General features: G+C 40.2%; 1 protein-coding gene across 1 annotated transcript in view; it reads left to right on the forward strand.

Annotated features, from left to right (window-relative positions):
* The window catches only part of sgpp1b (sphingosine-1-phosphate phosphatase 1b), a 43,357-nt gene extending 24,858 nt beyond the window's left edge, over nucleotides 1–18,499 (forward strand). Inside the window, exons 2-3 of the mRNA XM_078562234.1 lie at nucleotides 1,152–1,241; nucleotides 12,047–18,499. Of these exons, the coding sequence (XP_078418360.1) occupies nucleotides 1,152–1,241; nucleotides 12,047–12,598 (642 nt within the window). The 3' untranslated portion in view covers nucleotides 12,599–18,499. The remainder of the gene's footprint in view (nucleotides 1–1,151; nucleotides 1,242–12,046) is intronic.
* The last annotated feature ends 1,464 nt before the right edge of the window (nucleotides 18,500–19,963 follow it).

The following is a 19,963-nucleotide window of genomic DNA, read 5'->3' on the forward strand; positions in this document are numbered from 1 at the left end:
GAAGCTATGCTAAACTTGTATTGAACATTAATTACCCCACACTTGAGTGCGGTGTGCAGTTCTGGTCATCCGATTATAAAAGAGGATTCAGAGGCACTTAAGAGGGTGCCAAAAATATACAAGGATGATACCAGAAATGAGATATTACCTATCAGGAAAGAAATGAGCAGGCTGAGTCTCCTTTTTTCCTTCTTCAGGCAGAGACTCTAACTGCATAGTATTTGCAAAGGAAGAATACAAAACAAGGGCAGGGAAATGTGATTTGAATTGATGATCCTATTAAGGAGCGCTCACTAGTGCAGGTATGATGGCTGCATGGCCTCCTTGCTGTAATTTCTATTAAAACATTCCTCCTATTTCTCAAAACAAATGCAAGATAAATGTTCAAGCATACCAAAGCACAAATTTGCTTCACTGTTGAGTGACTTAGTATTAACGGGCTATGGAATCCTAAATCAGTGGTGTGCCATTATTTTCTCAACATGATCCAAAGTGGGTACAAATTAACAGTACATCATAACCACAAACTTGAGATTAGTTTTCATTTTACAACATTAATTATACTACAATGTAATTAAATAATTTGTGTATGTGCAGCCAACTTTTTTTATGAATACCTAGTTGTATTTTTCTATATGCGTGGAGCGCACAAATGGCAATGGTGGTTTTGTCACCTTGTAATTCACATTGTAACCAGTGAGCTAAGAAATGTAATGTGATTTTGTGGGAGACAGGTGCAGATGGACAGATGTACCCCTGTATTTGAAGGATTAGAAATGCATTTAATCTGTTAGTGCTGGTGTTGCACTGTTACTAATGTTGTAAATAACACATGACACAACTAACACTTCTACATCACCTTTTCTTTTCCCAACTTCCCACCCTCTTGTTAAGAGGACAATGTCAGAATGGATTAACTTCCAATAGAACTAATGTGAAACTCTGCTTTGAGAAACGTTATAGAAGATGAACATTCTTTAGAAAGTGCTTTATATCAATTAGAAACAACTGAACTCATTCTGTACATCACATGTTTAGAAGTCTGTGCAGATTTGTGTGCTAAAATAGAAGTGTATTTATCCAAGCAACAGCAAAACGATCATCTAGTTGTTAAGTTGTTCATTGCTAATTTTTAAAAATTTCTTTGTCAGTATCCGTATGCGTTTGGACTACTCCTGGCTTCAAGCTGGTGTATCCTTGTTTGCCTCAGTCGACTCTACATGGGGATGCATTCTATTCTGGTGAGTGAATCACAAGATTTCTAACTATACTGCTTTTGGTTAGGACTACTCGCTAATTTAATGGACTTGAAGTATAATATATCAATTATTAGGCACACGCACACATTGCAGGTATTGTTACCTGCCGACTGCCACTTGCTTGAATCTACAATTGCCAGTGGAGTTCTGGATAAACTGCACTCCTCTCACATGCAACCTAAGGGATATCCAATAAGGTAAATTTTATTCCCTTAATATTAATTCTATTAAATGGTATGGGTTAATTCTTCCCTTTCCTTTCCAGTAGTGGTGTCACAGGTTTTCCATGTCTGATGGTGTGAGATAAGTAGTGTCAGGAGCATTCCCATAAATTCATTACCAAATATCCCCCATTTTAAATTACAATGGGTCTCTGATTAGCACTGCAGGTATTGTTGCTTTGACATAGCCATCGTGTTTAAAAAAAAAACAATTTGTGGGACTGTCAGGAATTCTGGATGTTCTGTCAGCTGTTTTCAAGCAGATATTTAATGTGCCTGAAAATCTCTTTATCATTAGCACCTAGCAAAAGTGACACCCTGGCATTGTAACAGTGGTATGAAAGCATGCCAGAAACTTGTAGGCACAACTTTGTTTATAGTCGCTCACTAGTGCTGAGATATACTGTGCCCTTGGAAATGCACACATTGAATGCAGATGCCTATTATTTGTCAGCAAGACTGTAATGTTGGCAACCTTGTTAATGCAGTTGAGGTAGAAATTGACATTGTCTTTTATCATGCCTATAACAAAAACTTAGCTCTCTAATTTGACATAATACTTCCCTCCCCACTTTCTGTCCTCCTAAGTGCTGGCTCTTGGAAAATCACAATTGAGACTAATCATGTCCTTTCCTGTTCTGTGTGTGCGTGTAAACCTCTAGCCGTAGGGCATTGAAGCTAGTTACAACATGAAACTTTTATTCACAGAGATAAAAACAAAAAGCTAAAAGCTACTGCGGATGCTGGAAATCCAAAACAAAAACAGAATTACCTGGAAAAACTCAGCAGGTCTGGCAGCATCGGTGGAGAAGAAAACAGTTGACATTTCGAGTCCTCACGACCCTTCGGCAGAACTGAAGTAATATTAGGAGAGAGGTGAAATATAGTTCACCTCTCTCCTAATATTACTTCAGTTCTGCCGAAGAGTCGTGAGGACTCGAAACGTCAACTGTTTTCTTCTCCACCGATGCTGCCAGACCTGCTGAGTTTTTCCAGGTAATTCTGTTTTTGTTATGAAACTTTTCTTGCTGCTTCTGAACTGAAAAGCTCAGCATTGGCTGGGGTTTGAGTCTGGGCAACTTTATGGGCTACATGATTCACTATTGTTGCCTGTAATCATTGAACCATCAAAGACTTAGCATACTTAGAACCATAGAAAAGTTACAGCACAGAAGGAGGCCATTTCAGCCCATCTTGTCCATGCCAGCCCGAGGACACCCAGGTGCCCTTTCTTAATCCCTCCTTCCTGCACCCGGCCCATAGCCCTGCAGCTTACAGCACTTTAGGTGCAGATCCAGGTACTTTTTAAAAGAGTTAAAGTTTCTGCCTCTACCACCAACTTGGGCAGTGAATTCCAGACACCCACAACCCTCTGCTTAAAAAAAGTTCTTCCTCATGTACACCTTCTGCCACTTATCTTGAATCTATGTCCCTCGGTTCTAGAATTCTCCATCAAGGGAAACTATTTTATCCTGTCCACTCTATCTATTCCCCTCATAATTTTGTACACCTCAATCAAGTCAACTCTCAGCCTTCTTTGTTCCAGGGAAAATAACCCCAACTTATCCAATCTCTCCTCGTAGCTACACTTTTCTAACCCTGGCAACATTCTTGTAAACCTCCTCTGCACTTTCTCCAGAGCTATTACATCCTTCCTGTAATGTGGTCACCAGAACTGCACACAATACTCCAGTTGTGGCCTCACCAGTGTTTTATACAATTCCAACATTATATCTTTACTTTTATATTCTATACCTCTGCCAGTGAAGGAGAGCATTCCATATGTCTTCTTTACAACCTTGTCTACTTGAACTGCTGCCTTCATGGACCTGTGTACTTGTACGCCAAGATCTCTCACTTCATCTACCCCTCTTAGTATATTCCCATTTATTTTGTAACCCCTGTAACTGTTTGAGCTCCCTAAATGTATGACCTCACACTTCTCTATGTTAAAATCCATCTGCCGCTTTACCGCCCACTCCACCAACCCATCTATATTGTTTTGGAGATTATGGCTATCCTCTACACTATCCACTACTCGGCCAATCTTTGTGTCATCTGCAAATTTCCCAATCGTGCCCGCCACATTCACGTCCAAATCGTTAATATATAACACAAACAGCAAGGGTCCCAACACCGAGCCCTGTGGAACACCACTTGAGACAACTTTCCATTAGCAAGGGCATCCATCGACCATTACCCTTTGTTTCCTGTTACAAAGCCAACCTTTTATCCAGTTTGCCACATTACCCTGAATCCCATGGGCTTTTACTTTCCTGACCAATCTGCCATGTGGGACCTTGTCAAATACCTTGCTAAAATCCATGTACACAACATCCACTGCACTACCTTCATCAACCCTTCTTGTCACTTCCTCAAAGAATTCAATCAAATTTTTGAGGCAAGACCTTCCTTTAACAAATCCATGCTGACCATCTCTGACTAGTCCATGCCTTTCCACATGACAGTTAATCCTATCTCTCAGGATTGATTCTACTAATTTGCTCACCACTGATGTAAGACTAACTGGCCTATAATTATTTGGCATTTCCTTTGATCCTTTTTAAACAATGGAACTACGTTTGCATTTCTCCAGTCCTCCGGTACCTCCCCTGTATCTAGCGAAGATTGGAAAATCATCCTCAGAGCATCTGCTATCTCCTCCCTGACTTCCTTCAGCAGCCTCGGAAACAATGGTGACATATCAACTTTCAAGGATTTCAACCCTTCGAGTACTTCCTCTCTCTTTATGACTATCCTGTCCAATATCTCGCAGTGTTCCTCCTGGCCTACTATGTCTACATCCTCCCTTTCCTTTGTAAACACAGAGACAAAATATTCATTCAAAACCCTTCCCACAGCCTCTGCATCTACACACAAGTTTCCATCTTCATCTCTGATAGGCCCCACTTTTTCCTTAACTAACCTTTTAGCATTAATGTATTGGTAAAACATCTTTGGGTTATCTTTAACTTGCTAATCTTTTTTCATGCCCTCTCTTTGATTTCCTTATTCTCTTTTTTACTTCATCCCTGCACTTCCTATATTTGTCTAGGCTATCTGCAGTGCTTAGTTCTTTGTGCCTATCATATGCTTTCTTTTTCTGTTTGATCTTCCCCTGTATTCCTCTAAACAACCAGGGAGGTCTAGATTTGGCAGTACCACTCTTATTTTTGTAGGGGGCATGTCTACTTTGTACAATTAGGATCTTGCTTTTTAGTGCTTCCCACTGGTTTTCCATTGTTTTATCTTCCAGCAGTGCTGTCCAGTCCACCTCAGCCAAGTCCCTTCTCATTTCTGCAAAATTTGCCTTCCCCCAGTTCAAAACTTTTACTCCTGCCTTATCTCTGTCCTTTTCCATGGTAATGCTAAATCTAACTGAATTGTGATCACTGTCCCTGATATGGTCGCCAACTGTCACTTCACCCACTTGCCCTTCTTCGTTCCTCAAGACTAGGTCTAGAATTGCATCTCCTCTCATTGGGTTTGTCACTAATTGGCTGAAAAAATTTTCCTGGACACACCATGAACTTTTCTCCCTCAGTGCCCCTTATATTGTTTGAATCCCAGTTGATATTAGGATAGTTGAAGTCTCCTACTATTATTGCCCTCTTGTTCTTACAAGCAGAAATTTGCCTACATATTTGTTCTTCTATCTCCCTTTCACTATTTGGGGGTCTGTAGTAACTCCCAGTAGTGTGACTGCCCCTTTTTTATTTCTAAGCTCAATCCTTAAAACCTCACTTGTTGACCCATTTAGTATATCATCCCTTCTCACAACTGGAATTGATTCTTTAACCACTGGTGCACTGACTGTTGAAAAGACATTCATTAGGTCACTGTGTTGTCGATATTGTCTTGGCAATATAGCTGTGGGATTGTTCTGTTGCTGTTACACTGAACAACAAACATGTTAAAAATAAGTGCACAAAATATGCCTTTTAGGCCAAAACTTTTAGTTCAAAACTAGGAATAACTAAGTTTTAAAATTGCCACCTTTGCTTGCCTGGGTAGAAAAGGTTGTGAGTTTGGTTGCTTGGCAGTCTGACATTTTCACCCACAGGAAATTGTCATTCCTCCAATTGACACATAACCTGGAAATACATGGTTCTCAGTGCTGGATAATAGTTCCATTCATGTGAAAACTAGCATAAGCAATGATTTAAGACTTCCTACTCATTTTCTTGCCTGGATAATGATGTAGGACTTGGTAACGGGATGGTGGTGCTGTGGCAAATACGGCTAGCTATATACGACAGCATTTTACATTGGGGAAAATGGACTAATGGTTTGGTTGTTGAGCTAGAACAAGTTACGTAAAGTGGGGTGAGACCATGTAGGGGATTTAAACATGAGGATGACTTGTAACTTGAGGCTTTAGGAGTATTGGGAGCTGATGAAGGCAAGCAAGCAGCGAGTTGATTGGTGAGCAAGCACTAATTCAGGGTAAAATATAGGCAGCAGAGTTTTGGATGAGCTGAAGTTTACAAAAGATGGAAGTCGGCCAAAAGAGTATTGAAATCATCCAGTTTGAAAGTGATAAAAGGGTTTCAGACGGGCTGAAGAAGGAGCAGAGCCAGGCAACAACGAAGGTGCAAGTAGGCAATCTTTGTAATGGAGAATATATGGTGTCAAAAGCTCAGTTTAGTGATGGATAGGATATTGAGTTTGCAATCTGATTCAGCCTGAGTCGGTGCTTGGGAAAGAGCTGGTATCTGCCATGATGGTACAAAGTTAGTAGTGGGTGCCAAGGTGAATGTTTTAATCTTGCCAATATTTAACTAGCAGAAATTACAGCTCATCCAGGACAAGTAGTTTGACTACATAAGAGTCAATGGACAGAGCTCAGTGCTCCCATGGTAATGGTGCAGGAGCAGGAAGAAATGTAACTGTTGAAGTTACACACTTTCTAATTCTGTGATTTGGAGTATGTGAACCATTTTGTCCAAATGTGTCTGATTTAAATATTATCCTTCATGGCTGCAGTGTCTGCTTTCTAAGGTTTGAATCTTGCTGTAGTTTGTGAAAAGGCCAACATGAACATAGTATAGAACCTTTTTGGCAATAATTAGCAGTTGGACATCATTGGCAAGGTAAATTTTAGTGAACAGATTTGATACTAAAAGTGGCAGAATTTTATATGATATGGCTAAGTATGTTCTCAATTTATAGGTTTAGTGTTTACAAAATTTTGGTAAATTTTGACATTTCTTGCTTGATGAATTTTGTTTGGGAGCACAGTACACAGGCAAATGAAAGGATAGAACTGAGCTTGTGCAGTGAATGAGATCGAACATGTCTTTTTTTTTCTTTTCTGCCTTTTTCCTCTTTTTCCCCTCTCTCCTTTCTGTTTCTTTTTTCTTAGTGTTATTGTCTTGTTTTTCTCTTTCTCATTCCATTTTTCTTCATCTCCATCTCTCTACATTTATCTCGGTCTACCTTGCTGGTTCTCTCTCCTCTCTATTTCAGTACAGTACAGAATGGGACTTGAGCTTTCGAGAGGCTGGAGAGCATTGAAGAGAATGCAGAGAACTATAATGCTGCAGTAATAATAAGAATTAGATTTTAGATTTCTAAGACTTTGGAGAGGCAAGGGAGGTTGGAGCTGGAGCAATAGTTTTGCAAAGGTGTGTGATGCCAGCAATTTGAAAGGAAGGGGGACAGTAACTGAGATTAGGGGACCATTTACAATATCAGCTTCTGTGAGGGCCAGGAAGGGAAGTTGGGAAGTCAACAGTTTATTGGGAAGGGAGTCACAATAGGAGGTTAGGGTGATGGACAGGATGAACTTGGAAAGGACATGAGAGGGTGGGGGTGGATGGGGATGAGAAAACCTTACCTTTGCCTGGTCTATGTGACAGGACAAGGGCACCTGGAGGCATAGGGAATCAAACAGTGAGGACTTAAAGCCAAAGATAATTATAGTCGGACTATCCACACAGGTAGCATATACAGAATGCCAAGTAAGAGGCTTCCAAATACAGCCCAAGGTAAAATCAAACAACTTTCAGAGCTGCCACACAATGAACCATCACATTCCACAAGGAAATCACCAATCCAACAAATGATGGAACATTTAAATAAGTATAGAGCAGAGCGATGTTCCTTCCCCCGAGGGTGAAAATCATGAAGATGTGAATAGAACAGTAAATCAGCGCAATAAAGATGGTTGGAGAATGCTGATCCCTAGGACCACAACACTGTCACTTGCTTTGATGCACCCATGGAGGTATTCCTGCTGTGACAAAGTGATAGACTGATAACAATTGCAGCACTTTTTTTTTAAAAAAGCAAACGGATAAAACTTAGTCATTCTGGAGGAACAGCAGTGAAGAATATCTGTGATGCGCCCTTCAATTTTACGTTATTAACTTGCTTCTAGTACTGTCCCATATACTCTCTTCCCTTTAACATAACAGATATTGTGAAATGGAAATATCCCTTTGACTCCACTGTGATATTGTAGGTTAAAATGGTATTTACATTAGGCCCAGTGTTGTAATGTAAATAGTATTTTGCAGTGTTTGTCTTTCACTTGGGTTGGGCAGCAAGCACTTAGGGGTAACTTTCCTTGAATCATTGCCAAATTGCCTTTTGTAGTCATCTGTTCCTGACACAACTAATTATTTCAGTTTGCTTACTGGTTACTTGGAGTCTAGTTCTAAAATTTTAGCCCACCAGAGAACCAGTTGTGTAATTTAATCCACACAGTTAGGGACGTTGTGGAGAATTGCACAAAAAGTAGTGAAGAATGGAATGTATAGTGTAGATTTGGGAGTTCAGTCTCTTCATGATTGTATTTATTTAAAACTGTTATTCTAACAAAAACATATATGCATGAATGCATTTCCTCCCATTCCCCCTTGTTCCTTTACTGGAGAATGGGACTCTTTTTTTCTCTGCACTACACACACTCACCGTGGTTAAGAACACATGTAGATGAGCTATAATCTCCAATGACACAGTGATACTGACATTAAATAAAGTGCATCCTGAGTTAATATTTAACATACCTGTGTTTTTCATCTAGAAAGTAGAGTTAAGGCCAAGATCAGATCAGTTGTGATATTAGTGAATGGCAGAGTAGGCGCAAGGGGCTGAATAGCCTACTTCTCCTACTTATATTTTGCATGTTCTTATTGATCTTGAGGGTTCATTTATTAAGGTTTCTGTGAGTTCATGCAAAGTGTTTTTAAAACATGGTTTGTCAGTTAACTAGGATCCAAAAGGTTTCCTACTGGGGTAAATCTGAAGGACATTATAAGACCATAAGACATAGGAGCAGAAATTAGGCCATTCGGCCCATCAAGTCTGCTCGCCATTCAATCATGGCTGATAAGTTTCTCAACCCCATTCTCCCACCTTCTCCCGTAACCTTTGATCCCCTTACCAATCAAGAATCTATCTATCTCCATCTTAAATACACTCAATGACCTGGCCTCCACAGCCTTCTGTGGCAATGAATTCCATAGATTCATCACTCTCTGGCTAAAGAAGTTTCTCCTCATCTCTGTTCTAAAAGGTCTTCCCTTTTCTCTGAGACTGTGCCGTCGGGTCCTAGTCTCTCCTACTAATGGAAACATCTTCCCCACGTCCACTCTATCCAGGCCTTTCAGAATTCTGTAAGTTTCAATCAGATCCCCCCTCATCCTTCTAAACTCCATCGAGTATAGACCCAGAGCCCTCAAACGATCCTCATATGTTAAGCCTTTCATTCCTGGGATCGTTCTCGTGAACCTCCTTTGGACCCTCTCCAGGACCTGCACATCCTTCCTGAGATATGGGGCCCAAAATTGCTCACAATATTCTAAATGTGGTCTGACCAGAGCCTTATAAAGCCTCAGCAGCACATCCCTGCTTTTATATTCTAGTCCTCTCGAAATAAATGCCAACATTGCATTTGCCTTCCTAACTACCGACTCAACCTGCAAGTTAACCTTAAGAGAATCCTGGACTAGGACTCCCAAGTCCCTTTGCACTCCAGATTTCTGAATTCTCTCCCCATTTAGAAAATAGTCTACGCCTCTATTCTTCCTACCAAAGTGCATAACCTCACACTTCCCCACGTTGTATTCCATCTGCCACTTCTTTGCCCATTCTCCTAACCTGTCCAAATCCTTCTGCAGCCTCCCCGCCTCCTCAATACTACCTGTCCCTCCACCTATCTTTGTATCATCTGCGAACTTAGCCAGGACGCCCTCAGTTCCTTCATCTAGATCATTAATGTAGAGAGTGAAAAGTTGTGGTCCCAACACTGACCCCTGCAGAACTCCACTAGTCACCGGCCGCCATCCTGAGAAGGACCTCCTTATCCCCACTCTCTGCCTCCTGCCAGACAGCTAATCTTCCATCCATGCTAGTACCTTGCCTCTAACACCATGGGCTGTTATCTTACTGAGCAGCCTCCTGTGCGGCACCTTGTCAAAGGTCTTCTGGAAGTCCAAGTAGATAACATCCATTGGCTCTCCTTTGTCTAACCTACTCGTTACCTCATCAAAGAATTCTAACAGATTTGTAAGGCATGACCTCCCTTTGATGAAGCCATGCTGACTTTGCCCTATTTTACCATGCACTTCCAAGTATTCTGAAATCTCATCCTTAATAATGAACTCTAAAATCTTACCAATGACCGAGGTCAGGCTAATTGGCCTGTAATTTCCCGTCTTTTGCCTCACTCCCTTCTTAAACAGGGGGGTTACATTAGCGATTTTCCAGTCCTCTGGGACCCTCCCTGACTTGAGTGATTCCTGAAAGATCACCACTAACGCCTCCACTATCTCTTCAGCTATCTCCTTCAGAACTCTGGGGTGTAATCCATCTGGTCCAGGTGATTTATCCACCTTCAGACCTTTCAGTTTTCCTAGCACCTTCTCCTTGGTAATGGCCACCATAACCACCTCTGCCCTCCAACACTCTTGAACTTTGAGGATGTTACTCGTGTCTTCCACCGTGAAGACTGACGCAAAGTACCTATTCAGTTCCTCCGCCATTTCTTTGTTCCCCACTACTACTTCTCCAGCGTCATTTTCCAGCGGCCCAATGTCCACTTTTGCCTCTCTCTTACCCTTTATATATCTAAAAAAACTCTTGCAATCTTCTTTTATATTATTGGCTAGTTTACCCTCATATTTAATCTTCTCCCTCCTTATTTCTTATTTAGTTGCCCTCTGTTGGCCTTTGTAGGCTTCCAAATCCTCTGGTTTCCCACTGCTCTTCGCCGCATTGTATGCTTTCTCTTTAGCTTTTATGCTGTCCCTGACTTCCCTTGTCAGCCATGGTTGCCTCGTCCTCCCTTTAGTATGCTTCTTCTTCCTAGGGATGAATTTTTGCTGTGTCTCCCAAATTACTCCCAGAAACTCCTGCCATTGCTGTACCAGTGTCTTTCCTGCTAGGCTCATCTCCCAGTCAATTCTGGCCAGCTCCTCCCTCATGCCTCTGTAGTTGCCTTTATTCAACTGTAATACCATTACATCTGATTCCAGCTTTTTCCTCTCAAATTGCAGGGTAAATTCTATCATATTATGGTCACTTCCTCCTAAGGGTTCCTTCACCTTAAGCTCCCTTATCAAATCTGCCTCATTACACATCACTAAATCTAGAATTGCCTGTTCCCTAGCTCCACCACAAGCTGCTCCAAAAAGCCATCTTGTAGACATTCCACAAATTCCTTTTCTTGGGAACCACTACCAACCTGATTTTCCCAGTCTACCTGCATATTGAAATCCCCCCATGATCATTGTAACCTTGCCTTTCTTACACGCCTTTTCTATCTCCTGGTGTATCTTGTGCCCCACAATCTGATGACTGTTCGGAGGCCTGTACATAACTCCCATTATGGTTTTTGTACCTTTGCAGTTCCTCAACTCTACCCACACAGATTCTACATCATCTGACCCTATGTCATTTCTTGCTATCGATTTAATTTCATTTCTTACTAATAAAGCAACCCCACTCCCTCTGCCAACCTGCCTATCTTTTCGATAGGATGTTTATCCTTGGATATTTAGCTCCCAGTCCTGATCCCCTTGCAGCCATGTCTCTGTGATACCCACCACATCATACCTGCCAATTTCAGTCTGTGGGGGGTTAATTCTGGGACTTCAATTGTGAACTGTTTCAAATTATTCCTCTGTCCCGCTTGGCCTAATTGTTTCTAAGTGGAATCTGTTTACAACAACAACTTTTATATAACACTTTCTAACAAATATAACATCCCAAGGTGCTTCACAGGAGTGTTGTAAAGCCAGCAACTTGACACTAAGCCACATACGGAGATAATAGGGCAAATGACCAATAGCTTGATCAGAAGTAGGTTAAAGGATCTTCATAAAGGAGAAAAAAGTGGTGGAGAAGCAGAGAGGTTTAGGGAGGAACGCCAGAGCTTAGATTCTTGGCAGCTGAAGGCACAGCCATCAATAGTGGAGCAATTTCTGGTATACATAGATATTAAAGCACATTAGGTCATAGGTTGACATCTTCTTCTAATTTTGAAGTGAATGTAGTTTTTGGACTATGTTCTGATGCATTATTCATACTCATATTGACTCTTTGTTTCATCTCTAACAGGATATCATCGCTGGTGTGCTTTACAGCATCCTAATCCTAGTCATCTTCCACCCAGCTTTGGACATAATTGACAACTTCAACTTAACCTACAAGTATGCCCCTTTATTCATCATCAGCCTTCACCTAGGAATGGGACTCTTTTCATTTACCCTCGACACATGGAGCACATCGCGTGGTGACACTGCCGAAATTCTAGGCTCAGGCGCGGGTATCGCTTGTGCATCTCATTTTAATCACATGTTTGGCATATTGCCAGACCCTCCCCTTGATGCTCTGCCATTTTCTCCCCCAGCAATCACATTTAATCTCATTACAAGAGCTTTTCTGCGTTTTGCAATTGGGGTGGTGGTCCTGTTACTAACCAGAGCAGTGCTGAAAGCATGCACTATCCCTCTGGCCTGCAAGATATTTCGTATTCCATGCACTGACATCCGCCAGGCACGGAAGAGAATGGAGGTGGAACTTCCCTATCGTTACATGACGTATGGAACGGTAGGATTTGTGGCCCTGTTTCTGGTTCCCTCCTTATTTAATTACCTGAATCTCTCTTGATGGGAGGATAAAGTCTTTTTGACACAGCTATTAATTGGAAGCAGGAACGCAAAGTTTTGAATGGAAATCTTCCAGATCAGTTACCTGTTCTGTCCATGCCCCTGAGCAGGCATCTGTTTGGCCACATACGAAGCCTGTAGTTGTCTGGAAGAGAACGCTGAGATGTGACTACAAATTTAAGAAGTTGGTTATTTTTCTTATATCTAGACGGAAGATTTCTGAGACTAGCCTTCTGAAGAGCATATGTGGAGAAGGAACTCATAATGGTTATGAAAGTTTGTATTAAGTTCCTGCAAAAGCTGATTAAATATGTGCAGAATGAGTACAAATGTAATATAGTAATAACAAAGACTCAAATTTCAGGTACCTAATAGCTTATTCAATTGTGCCTTTTAGTTTGTTGCATAAGAATTGCTGTAATTTCAGCAGTGATATCATAAATTTTAATTGCCTCAAATGATGAGTTGCAACACTTTTCTCTGACATTCCCTTCCACCCATGTTGGGGTTTTAGTCCCGTTAATTGTTTAAGCTTGGACCACACTCCTAATTTACAACTGAAATGTACCTTCCAAGTACTGCAATTGTGAAGTATTTCATCTGGGCACTTGAATTCTTTTTTAAGTATGTATTTTTTCAGTTTTGATTAATCAGACCTGTTTTTAAATGCAAGCTTTGGAGTATTAGGATACAAGATGTCATTAACTTTGATATTTTGGAATCACTAACACTGGATTCAATGCCTTTTGATATGCAAGAGTGCCCCTTATGTTTAAATTTTCAGCCTGAGACCTTCTAGTTAAACTGGTATTGCTTATGTCCCACATAGGGTTTGGGACTAATGTATGCATGGCTTCCTACAATGATAGCCACTTTACATACAAAGATAAAGATGCTGGTGATTTCCATCACTGAAATACACCATGGTAATGGCTTTTTCCTGCATGGCTTTGCAGTCTTGCGCTATATGTAATACAGGATGTCATGAATCTGCTGCCATGTGGGGAGACTGTTAATCTAAAAATCTCTAATGGATGATGCCCTTGACTTCCCTATCCTGTGGCTTGTGTATCATGAAAGATGTGAAAGCTGCTTTCATTTGAAGGTTACTCAGTAGAAACTGGACAATCTGTCTTTCTAGGAGGGTTAGCTTGATACAAGAATCTTATTTTCTGCACAATTTAAACATTTCCCAGTGGAAATACCATGCTCTCACAAAGAAATGCACTTTTTCAATGTAATCTATTTCTCAGCCTCAGTGTTTCACAACATTTTCCCCTGTTATTATTAGTTTGTGAAGGTGACTTGCATAACCACTGATCACCCTTACAGAAACAGGAACTGAAGCTGTGTTTGTCAGTACACAGTATTAATCATAACCACATTGTCGTTAAATTGAAAAAAGTTCTATTTTTCATCTGCAGTATGAAAGTTTTTGCTTTTGTTCCAGCTTTTGTCGCACCCATGACATTAGTCCCCATAGCAGAAAGTCCAATAAGGTTTTTAGTTAGCCTGCAGTATTGCATGTCACTCTGAAGACAGACTGACTATAACTCTGCTTTTGAACTGGCCATGAATTCTGATTTCATTCTCACCTTAAAAATCAGGTGCTCTAGTTTTGCCTCCACAAAAACTTTTGTATTAACTATACCTGCTGCTGTGGTATGGGCTGTTGACAATTGCTACCTAGTTGACCACTCACTGCAAAAATCTCACTTGATTTTTTTAAAAATCTTGGATTTTAAGGGTAACCAGAGTTTTGTTGGCCCTGCACTAACCTTGCCTGTACCATACTTCACACTTTTCTGAAATGGCAGTAAGCTCGATTTTCACTAATTCCATTGATGCAGAATTCCATAATGTCTTGTAGGCAAGTTTATGCCGTGCTAGAGGAGAAGCATCCTGTGCATCTTATGAATGACCATGAAGGGTTCCATTGGAAAATCTATCAAAGGGCCTCTGAATACTCCTCCCATTGGGTTTTCTGCTTGCAGGATCACGTTGATGTGCAGATTGAACTTGTGTGCTAAACTTCTAGAGTGTTGTTTGCAAAACAAAGTTGACAAAGTAGTTTATTTTCTTTGTGTACCATTCTATTGCATTCTATAGGAACTCATTATCACTGGTAGCACTGTACTCCTGAGGTAAAATATTGAAGGTGTAGCATGGAGTAGGGGTGGGGGGGGAATAATTAGAACATTTGTTCACGAATACACTACCTTGTAGAAACAAAACTATCCCTTAGATTTTAGAACTTGGCTAAAACCATAAGGAAAATATTTAAATGAGTATGACTGAAGGTAATGTTATAGATGCTGTACTGTACATTGACACTGGACTCACCAACTATGCTGCAATATTTTTTGATAGTGTAGGACATGTGAATTAGAAAGTATTTCGGTTCCAATTTAAAAGTTTGATGAATTAGCATATTGGTTTGTTTATTTGCCCTCTTCTCTTTTCTCCCCCTGCCACCGCCCCACCTTTCAATAATGTCTCTTATTTGGAAAGCTGAAAGGCTGTTTTGTCCTGAGCACCCTTTCATCTTTAAAACTGTAAACCTGGGTTTTATTGATCATGCACTCTCTTAAGTTTTTGCTGCTTGTGGGGAGAGGTATGAGACTTACAACAGATTTATTTAGAAGCTTCAAACCTACAGTAACATATATATATCATTATCATGTATAAATTAATATTGTCTTCCTACATTATTAAATAGACATCTGCAAAATGTAGGAAGACAATGAATTATTTCTAGTGTAAAAGCAGCTGAATTTCCCTGGATTTTGACAATGATTTGCCCTTCCTTTACCAATGACAATCGATGGTTAAACACACTATGTGCTATGTCACTGTGCCATAGGAGCTAGAAAGGCCTCTGGTTCAATCCGTGCAATGTAACGAGTTAATTATTTGAGGTGGAATGGCAGCAAGGACACTACCAATGGTTTTGATGTCACTGAGGCTTAAATTTAATCTATTGACCTTGCCATCCAGTGAGCTCCAGTTGAATGAATGCCTGGAGCTTGGGCATGATCAGGCCTGGCTGTAATGGAGGCCACTGTACCATGGAGTAATCTGTTGATACTGTGCCCAAGCCCAAGCATTACACCTTTCCCCCTACTATCCTGATGCTAATAAAGAAAGCCTAAAGGGCAAAGCACGCTCAAATTATTATTATGTTTGCATCAGTGCTGTAAGAGCTAAATCTTTTTAACCAGAGACCCTGGGCATGTGGGAATTGTTGAGTGCTGAGCACTTCTGTCAACTCATAACAGCATTAAAATAGTGTTGTGAGTCTGTTGTATGAAATATAAACAAGGATAGATTGTTTTTATAAGGAAGGTGTGTGTTCCTTCATAGGAATGCATTTTTTTTTGTTTCAGCTCTTGGTGTTTATGGTGATTGGGTCATGGAAAACATTTAAATTTGCACTATTGATTTAATGTAAGTAAGTTCTATAGTCATTTCAAACTACATTTGAGTCTATATGAATAATATATTCATCCGTTCTAAACCTGGAACTTCTCAGATTATTGTGGTCCAATAATCCTATTGGTGCTAATGCACAATGACTCTTTTGGGATACTCCCTTCCTATTTATTCCACATGACTGTAAATGAGGCTTGTTAGAATTTGGGCCACATTTTTGAATGTTACAACCAAAGCAGGTTCCTGCATCCCTTATGAAATGGGCTTTCTGGAATGGGGATACTTTATGAAAGCAGAAGCAGAATAGAATTCTCACAGTTGCACATTAACAACAAGCACTATTTTTTTTCAGTGCTAATAGATCCAATGTGCTTTTCTGTGCGTCACAAAAAAGTTTTCTTTTCACTTTCCAATAGTGTATGTTGTAAAGTAGAACTGATTGAAGTCAAAGAGAGCTTCTTAACCCGTTCTGGAAATAAACAAAAAAAACATTGGAAACTTGTATTTAAAATTTTACTCAGAAATATTGCAGTCCTTAAAGGGCTGAAAGAATATTTTGGGTGAAACAGGTTATTTATTAAAGCATTAAATGCAATTCCTTTGCTTTACTGCTAACTGAATAAAGATTCATCATGCTATACAATTTTTCTGAAGTTAATAAATCTATTGACCATAACAGTTTGCAAGGTCTGACTGTTCATCCAGTAACTTGGCCTCATTTCCTTGTGCATGTGCACACAGGGGAGTTGCCTGTGTGTTGAAGCTGCATGGGCACTGTGCCACCACCTGATTGGGTTGCTGAGATAAATCTGCTCCTTGCAAATTATGTACATGTGGGAATGGCAGACGCAGGAGATCGGAAAGCAAAGCCATAAATGGGAGTGGCCTGTGGGGAAGTTTAGTCCTGGGTTGGGATCATGCTGGCAAACAGTGAATTCCTGTAAAAAGTTCTGTTAAAGAATATGTCCCCGCCTTTCTGCAGACTGTCCTTGTAACTCATTAATAAGAGCCCCTATCATTTCAACTGGCCAATTAAATGCAGAGAAGAGGATTACATAGTTGTGGAATTCTTTGTGGAGTCCTGATAAAATAACAAAGTCTAGCAATTGCCTCGAATTGCAGTGATTGTAGGAATTGGCTGTTTTCAAAATATACAATTGCCCTTTTAATCTTCATTTGAACAATTCACAAAGGCTGTGGACTAAAATAGATGCATTCATTGTGGCACATGTTTCGAATTGTAATGTAATCATATGGATGTTATTGACTGTAAATGGATTTGTAAATTCATGTGAGACCACTCAAAAGCAACCAAAATGCATGATAACAATCCTTCTGTGTTCACTGCCAGAACATCTATATACTGTATGGGATTCTTCAAACTGAACAGGATCCATGGTAATTAAAATTAACTACAGTATTTGCTTCCTTTACTTTTTAAAAAATATTTGTTTCCTATTTGCTCTTTGCTCATTGTTGAACTTCTTGATCTCTATTTTTGCTCTTCCACCAAGCAAGTTAAACCTACTCCTGATGACCTATCCCCTCTTCGCTGACACAGCTTTTGTGCTTTTGCTCTTAGCCATTAACCTCTAAACTACTTTAGTTGTAATCTGCTAAAAATATGGGAAGTTTTTTGTTTGTTTTCTCTCTGGTTTCTAGTTTTTTTAAAAACCAATTCAAGCTATTGGAAGTGCTAGCAATGTGATTTGAGATGGTCCATTTTAGCCCAAAAACTGGGGGATGGACAGAAAGTCCTTTAGCCCGGCTGAGCAGGTTGTCACCGATGAGCACAACCTATACTTAGAGCAAATTGGAGAGTGTGGTATGCCCTGATTGTGAAAATTTGGTCTGTTTTCTGCAATTTTCAGTAATTTACATTGCAGTAAATTCTGTTCAAAGGATATTTCAGGGTGAGAGATGCGAGGGGATGAAAGGGGCTCAGAAAGTCCATATCTAAACACATGGTACGATTCTTGGCTGGCGTATATCCACAGCAGAGCTTGAAAAAAAACAAAGACAAACAATTGTCACAGGTATATGAAGTGACTGAAGAGTAAATGTACTGGTAATTAAATATGTTTAATTATTATTTGAATGTTGAACAGTTATGAATAAAGATGCATTGCATTCTTTTACTTAAGTTAATGAAATGTAGAACAACATATGTTTTTACAAAGTTATGTTGGTAGCACCGGAACAGTATTTTTTTTTGTCACAAGCATGCGTTTGTTTTTTCTCAAATTCTCAAGACCTTTTAAATGTTGGTTTTCAGATCACAATCTTCTTGCCTTGAACCCTGTGGCTTTAAATATTGTAACAGTTTGTGTGTTAATGATTGGTTTTCCTCCCCATCCTCCAACAGTGTTAGCTCTGCTGGTCAGCAATGTCTTGTATGTGACACGGCTCACAATTCACTTACATAGTTGCAGTTTGCACTGAGCTTAAAATAAAAAGTCCAATGAACTTGTCAATGTGTGTGGGTTTTTTGTAAATATATTTTGTAGAACAGTAAAGTGTTGGCAAAAGTACTCCTTGGACAATGGTTCCTGATAATAGACCATAAGACATAGGAGCAGAAATTAGGCCAATCGGCCCATCGAGTCTGCTCCGCCATTCAATCATGGCTGATAAGTTTCTCAACTCCATTCTCCCGCCTTCTCCCCATAACCTTTGATCCCCTTACCCATCAAGAACCTATCTATCTCGGTCTTAAATACACTCAATGACCTGGCCTCCACAGCCTTCTGTGGCAATGAATTCCATAATAGGACTTATAGTCAGCTGGTTACCTTTTATCATCTCTCAGCAGAATTGCCCAACAGTGCAAACAGCAATTGGCATCAACAGTAATTTTATTATAGAGCCAGCATTGATAGTAAATGAAACTTCACTCACACTGGAGCTACAAGTAATTAGCAATATAGTTCAATATTCTATCGGTAATGTTGATTGTTACGTACATATGAAGTAGGAGTAGGCCACTCGGCCCCTTGACCCTGCTCCGCCATTCAATAAGATCATGGCTGATCTGAATGTAACCTCAACCCCACATTCCTGCCTACCCCTTAAAACCTTTCACCCCCTTGTTAATCAAGAATCTAGCTCTGCCTTAAAAATATTCAAAGACTCTGCTTCCACTGCTTTTTGAGGAAGTGTTCCAAAGACTCAACTCTCTGGTTGGAAGTGTGAAGGCTATTAGTTCTCCTTCAACTTCATCTCGTTGGATTACGTTTGACGGTGTATTTATGCACTATCCTGAACCCGAGTCACGTTCTTAAAGGAATTTCTGGAAGAAAGTAAATTGATCAAAGTCCATATAGTTAGCCTTCTCCAAAGTAGCCAAGCAGTGGGGTGAGTAGGCAGAGTACTATAAATATTACATAGCCTGTTAGAGTAACAATGGCTGCCTGTAATTTAGAGGTTAGAATGGGGTTGGATGAGTGTGCACCTGCACATGGGACCTTGATTGTTTGCCATGGATAATGTTTTCCCAGTCACTTCTGACCATTGGTTTTTAAAACACTTTAGTTTTCAGTTAAGAAAATAAAAACTCTAAACTTTGCAATATTGAGGCATTCCAACTCGTACATTTGATCAGAACAAACACATATATATATTTCTGAATTTTTTTAATTTGTTCACGGGGTGTGTTTCACTGGCAAGGCCAGCATTTATCGCCCATACCTAATTTCCCTTAGGAAGATGGTGGTGAGCTGCCGCCTTGAACTGCAGCAGTCCATGTGATATAGGTGTGCGCGCAATACTGTCAGGAAGAGGGTTATGGATTTTGACGCAGCAACTGAAGGAACAGCCATATAGTTCCAAATCAGGATGGTGTGTGGCTTGGGGGTGAACTTGCGGGTTGTAGTGTTCCCATGCATCTGCTGCTTCCTGTTCGAGGTGGTAGAGGTCGCAGATTTGGATAGTGCTG

The sequence above is a fragment of the Cetorhinus maximus genome, chromosome 18 (genome assembly GCF_964194155.1).
Source record: "Cetorhinus maximus chromosome 18, sCetMax3.hap1.1, whole genome shotgun sequence".
Classification (NCBI taxonomy): Eukaryota; Metazoa; Chordata; class Chondrichthyes; order Lamniformes; family Cetorhinidae; genus Cetorhinus; species Cetorhinus maximus.